The sequence below is a fragment of the Lactuca sativa genome, chromosome 4 (genome assembly GCF_002870075.4).
Source record: "Lactuca sativa cultivar Salinas chromosome 4, Lsat_Salinas_v11, whole genome shotgun sequence".
NCBI lineage: Eukaryota > Viridiplantae > Streptophyta > Magnoliopsida > Asterales > Asteraceae > Lactuca > Lactuca sativa.
Window position 1 is genome coordinate 3,973,479 of NC_056626.2, and position 7,044 is coordinate 3,980,522.

At 32.1% G+C, this 7,044-nt stretch overlaps 1 protein-coding gene across 1 annotated transcript; it reads left to right on the forward strand.

The window, feature by feature from the left end:
- Positions 1-5,516: 5,516 nt before the first annotated feature.
- Positions 5,517-6,320, forward strand: LOC111889867 (uncharacterized). The gene has a single exon (XM_023886027.3). The coding sequence runs from the start codon at positions 5,772-5,774 to the stop codon at positions 6,081-6,083; it is 312 nt and encodes a 103-aa protein (XP_023741795.1). The 5' UTR covers positions 5,517-5,771; the 3' UTR covers positions 6,084-6,320.
- The last annotated feature ends 724 nt before the right edge of the window (positions 6,321-7,044 follow it).

The following is a 7,044-nucleotide window of genomic DNA, read 5'->3' on the forward strand; positions in this document are numbered from 1 at the left end:
CTCGATTATGCTCTTCCAGTTGTGACTGAGATACCGAGGATCACAAACAAGATGTGAATAACCATGAAAACTAACTTGGTACTGTTGATGTCATTTATCATCTCATTTTAATGTGTCGGTTAGCCACACACGCTCCATTAATCAATGATAATTTACAAGACACCCATTGCCACTCTTTATTCATCCCTATTAGTGTGCTGGTTAACCACACATGCTCCAATGACGACTCATAAAGTGCAATGTGTAATTTCATGGGTTAGCATACAAGTTCACATTTTTCCTAAAGTAACTAAGACTAGGATTTTTTATAAAAATATGTTTTGTTACTTTATAATTCATTATACTTATTAATGAGGATTAGGTTGTCTTATCAAACCCGTTCGGCTAACGACCCTTCACCAATCAAGGGAGCGGTAGGTAAGAGTGAATACCCAATGGTGGTCATTTTATATGCTGCTTCCTTAAACTCCCCTTATAGATTGGCTTCGTGAATGAGGCATACTAGCGGTTCAACTGGCTTAGTCTTATACATATAGTAATATTAGGCTTTTAATGTTACATATACTATAAGAGTATATTTTTTGAAACTTTTCAAAAATACTAAGGTTATATTTTTAAATTTTCAAAATTAATATTCAATTAATTAAATTAAAAATAAACCAATCCTGAAATCAAGAAAAGGATATCAATTTTTTTAAGTGCAAAAAACATATTAACCATAATAAGTAAATACATCTTAGTTATTATCATACAACGAATGAGAATGCGTATTATCATACAACAAATGAGAATGCAAATGGGCGACAAGTTGCGCCGTTAAGCTTTTTGTATGGTAAAACCAATTCTTTTGAAGACTACATCCATAGATATTTGGGATATAACATTGTTATGCATGATCCGCTGTACTCTACTAAGATCCACCGCATCCGGCGCAAGAAAACCAAATGTATCAAATGCAAATGGTATGAACACTTGTTGATTTTCCATGCACGGTTTTCTCATGTTTGGTGACCTTGTATGTAGCAGATTTTAATGCAGCCTATCCCCGCCGTGAAACCCTCAACCCTTAAGCCTACGAGAGGGGATACCCTCGTATGGTCCACACATGCATGTTTACCTCCACCCATCCAAAAATCAAAACGTCATTCGGTCTAAGGGTTGACCTTCCTTTTGTCAGATCAGTCGAGAAATTTACAGCAACCTCTTTCTTGGCGGAAACCCCGAAACGCTTTAAAATGTCGACCAAAACATCCCTAACCATATCGTGTCTGTATTTGAACCCTGGGAGTTCTTTGCAATGAACTGCATGCTCTCTAAAAGAGTCCAAACATGCCTTATGGCACACCGGACATATCTCGTCGGCTGGGAATATTGGAATAATGAGTCGATATTTAAGGATGGTACGATACTCCACATGAGACATATGTTGGCCCAACCCATCTATATGGATAACTAGAAGAAAATCTTGAGCATATGGTGCACGTAAACATTGGAAAATTGTTTTTTTCCGAGTTGTCATGTGGAAATGTACTTCCATATCTTGAACAATTTTACTAAAAAGGGCACTCGCTAGTGTATTATGGGATTTAGGTGGAGTAGTGTCCTTAGTAGAAAAACTGTTAAGGTCAATGTTCAGAAGCTTGTTACGAAGAGAAGCTAAGGCACAAGCATAATCAGAATCCATACCATAAATTACTTTTTAAAATATTCAGTTTTATACAATTAAAACATTATTAAAGGTAATTATCCCAATCAATTCATGAGATATCTTTAAAACTGAATTTTGTGGATCTGACTGTCTAACACGTAGCGGTAAACAATTACCACACCGTGTTAGGATGACTTCGCAAGTCAACACGCCGTGTTGGCAGAACATAATGACGATTATATTTGCTCCTTCTTTTCAAGTTCAACCATTGTATATATTCAATAGAAAACTAAACCTACGCTCTGATACCATTGATGGGTATTATACAAAACATATAAATCCTATGTCTACATGAAACCCTATAAATTTGATCTATGTTTTCTTTAATTAAACATACAACTTGAACAACAAAATAGAAAAACCCTAGCATACTAGCAGATTTTTCGAAATACACAATTAGGGTTAGAATAATCATACCTTGATTTCTACATAGTAATAGAAATGCATATCCTTGTGTTGTTGAAGCCTTGAGAGCAAGCGTCACAAATGTCACGCCTCTAGTGGTTCACACCCAACACTAGCAATGGAAGATGATTGAGAAGGAGGTGAGATGCTCAAATTTTCGGCTATGTCTTCAAAGGAATGGGTGGTCGAAAATTGTAGGGTTTAGGCTTCTTATATAGTGCAGTCAGGAAACCCTAGATAAACCCTAATCTAAGATAATCTTAAACCGAGAAGTTATCCACTTTCCTGTTTATCCACCCAAGACTATTCTAGAAACCCTAAGGCATATGAACACCATCCATACCTTATGGAGGGTTTTAGATTGCCTCTTGCTCAACTATTGAACAATTGCACTTCAGTCTCTGCACTTTTAATTAATTCCTTTAATCCCAAAATTAATTCCAATTAATTTCTGATTAAATATTACTATTTCTAATTAATATATTATTTTCATAATATATTAATAAATCATTTATTTCAATTTATTAATCAAATAATAAAACAACCTTTTTCTCCAAAATCATCCTATCTAGTTGCTAGTGTTGAGGGCAACCCAAAATGATTGTGCTACTATCAATTTAAGTATATACCAAATATAGTTATGAACTTAGACACTTAATCCAACAGTTTGGTCTGTCTAATAGCTAGACATGATTTAATTATCATGACTGTCATTTTATGCTAGACATGAGTTTGGTAGGGACATTCTAAGAGAAGATGGCTGAGAGAATAAGGGAAAATGTGACGAAAGATACAAATGAGGTTTTGATCGACTCCCAAAATCGAATACCCCCACATCCAGTAACTCCCCCACCTGAAGGGTTTTGAGCATTCTAACACTCATATGGTGTACATGCGACCCTAAATACATTGGATTTATGTTTTCTCTATTATACATGCAAACTTGAACTTTCCAAGGTATTACCCTAACTAGCATAATATGAAGTACATATAATATAAATTCTAGTAGAATTACATACCTTTTCATGTAGCTTGATTTCATGGAGCTTAAGAGTCTAGTGCCTCAAGTGTGAAACCTCAAATGGTTCACACAACATCACCAACAACTTGGAATAACTTGAGAGAAAAGGTTCTTATGCTCAAATTGGCTAGCCCTTATGTATACACATACTAGCGCCAATTTCTTGCGCCATGGGGTCCTTATATATATGGTGGCTATTAGGGTTACACAATGTAACTCATGTCTTTCCATATTCTTCATGCTCCATGGGTTAAAACCTCCATGGAGTATCCATGGGTTACTCCATGAGTTTAGCCCAACATGAAGACTTATGGATCATAAACCCACATATATAAGAATGAATGATTTACACAATCAATCCCCATATATTTAATTCGTCTCCTTTTGATCACAAAGTTAATTCCAAATATCATTTTCTCACAAAAGTCTATCCAAATTGTTTCGATGCCATGAAACCCAAATGGACCATGCCAATCGGGTCAAGTACATACCAATTATAGTTATGGACCTAGACACTAATCCAACACCACCACCACCACGTTTGACATTACCACCTCCAGTAACGCCTTCACGACGGCTGCCACTACCACTATCACCATGATCGCCACCACCACCTCCACCATCACCGCCATCATTTCCACTAACGTCACCACCTCTGCCAACGACATCATCTTTGTCATTGTACCCACCAACATCACTGTCATTTACTATCATTTAGAACTAAATATAATTAATGAGTATTTATACATTTGATTTTTTTTGTTTAGTATAATCTATGATCAATGTGCTTCAATATCATTATGGAGTATATAAACTTTAAAAAACAAAGTCTATAAACTTTAAAAAGCAATCATTTCTTTATAAACTATAGATTTTTGTTCTACATGTTATATGTCTTATTTTGTAGAAACAGACCTTAACATTTTGTTTCTTAAAAAACAAATAACACCAAAGTGATTTATATATTGATTTTGTACTATATATATATATATATATATATATATATATATATATATATATATATATATATATATATATATATATATATATATATATATATATATATGGAAGAGTTATATGGAAAATGAATGATTAGGGCAACACATATTTGAACCAATGAAAACATGACAACACATCACTTCCACAATAACTTCCACAATACATTACTTGTGAAGAAAGAAATGGACACGTGTCATTTGATTATTGGTTCCGGTAGATATTGCCCTAGTTATTTGTTTTCCATAGAACTCATTCCTATATATATATATATATATATATATATATATATATATATATATATATATATATATATATATATATATTCAGGTTCATTTGAGACCGTGAGATCAAATCTAAAAATAATTTTAAAATCCAAAATAAAAATAAAAACCTAAAAATTCTTTTTTAATTATTATTTTCGGAACTTTATTTACCTAAAAAAAATAAATAAATAAATAAAATACCGTTTTTTTTTGAAAAATACGTAAAATACTCTAATTGAATATTACACTGTACATTTCTAATATGATTTTTAGAATGTTTGGAATATTCTACTAGATTTGCAAGATATGTAGAATATTCTAAATATTCTACTAAAATATGTAAAAAAATATATTTTTTTGTATTTATTTTTTATTTTTTTAGTATTTTTTTGGAAAATATATATTCCGAAAATAATATTGGAAAAAAAATTCAAAAATTTTCAATTATTTTGCATTTTAAAAATGTTTTTGTTTTATCTACTAAATGAATGGCTAGGATTGTGTCTTACGGTCTCACAAAATAGGCCGTCTCATATGAACCTAACCCTATATATATATATATATATATATATATATATATATATATATATATATATATATATATATATATATATATATATATATATATATATATATATATTAAATTACCTCCTACATTTTATACCTAAAATTATTTCTACCCAATGAAATATTGACAAATTACCATTTAATTTAATTTTATTTGATATAGCCTTAATGAGTTAATTAAAAAAATATGGAATGATGACACTTGTCATAATTTAATTGGATATGAATATTTGTAGGCATAAAAAGCAATTTAATTTCTCATATATATATATATATATATATATATATATATATATATATATATATATATATATATATATATATATATATATATATATATATATATATATATATATATATATATATATATATATATATATAGAGATTTTAAATGCAATTTATATTTTCAATTGATAAATGAAGTTGCTAACCATGTTGTTACAACAAGGTCAAGAAGAATAGAACGTTGTGTAATTTGCTTGAACCAAAATAACCATAATCAAACAAGAGGATGAGAAATAGGTACAAGCAAAGCCAACCATTTGCCTCCATATCTCACTACATTCCAACTTCCAAGCACACCACCTCCAAATTTACACGCTTCTTCTACTTCTACGTGTACAATTCCACCACCACTTCAATCCTCCCGATCCGTGTGAACTGTATATTCCTAAATCTTTCCCCATTACAAAACCTCAAAAAAAATATCACTTCAATTCACCCACAAAATCTTCATATTTCCCCCTACTACTATTATCACCAATCTTCTACTCCCTCTAAAACATACCTCAATTCTTTAATATCCGATATGGGTCCGATTGTCTTGACTCAGATTGCGACGGGTCTGAGCGTGTTAGCCGGAGCTGCTCTCTTGAAATCAGTGATGGATCGGAATCCGATGATGGGTCCTGGTTCTGATTCAGGTTCAGGTCAAAGGTGTTCAAGTTGCAACGGCACCGGTCGGGTTAGTTGCCTTTGTAATCGGTGGTCCGACGGTGACCGTGGTTGTCGGACGTGCGCTGGTTCCGGCCGGATGGCGTGTAATAGTTGTGGCGGTTCTGGTACCGGTCGGCCTCTCCCTGTTCGGATCTCGGTTCGTCCTCCAAACCAACCCTATTAACCCGGTAACCTATTTGGGTTTCTGTAATTGTAATATATTCAGTAAATTTTTACTTCTTCTGAATATTTGAAAGAAATTCAGATTTGTAATATACTCCTCTATTGATTCAATTACTCTCTAATTACTCTTATTGTTATGTATTGTAAGTTGATTATACTTCTTGATGGAGTGTGATTAAGATGTTTCATTCTGATTACATCTTGATGATTCTATCAATATATACATACCAATTCTAGACCTCTGTGAACTTAACATATCATATAATTACACATATATGATTCAAATTTCTGTTTTATAAATCAATTATATGAATTTGTTTGGATAGTTAGAAACTGGTTATTGGTTGATTCAATCTTTATGGGCATCCTCCTATGAATGGGTTATAATTTCATTTTTTATGAACAATTTGGCTATCAATGATGTGAATTCTTATTTACCCTAACTTAGAATAAATTGAAGACACTTTTCCTCATCTTTTTGTTAAAACGCGAATCCAAACACCCCCTTAATCTAGCTTTCAGATGTGCATATTAAGGGTTCTTAGGTATGTGAATTCATGTTCAAATGCAAGTTTAGTTATTTGTGTATAGGTTCCATATGTGTTGATTGTGTTCATATTCCACGATTTAAATTAGGATGTGAAAGTTCTTAATTCTGTTTTGATCTTTAGCTTGATGAACACACATGGCACATGTTAACTTGGTTGCATTATACATCTAACTTTCCTAACAATTTTTATCATGTGATATTTGGACCATAGGATTGAAGTGAATGGTAGATGATTTTCTACAAAAGAGGTTTGATAAACATGCTACAAAGTTGATAGCATGATTATCCATAATATGATCATTTTAACCCCACATAATAATAAATAAAATCATAATCATACTCAGTTTATCCAAACACTCAAACTAACTATCATGACTACAAATTGCAAAAATCAATTTTAAGCACTACCAAA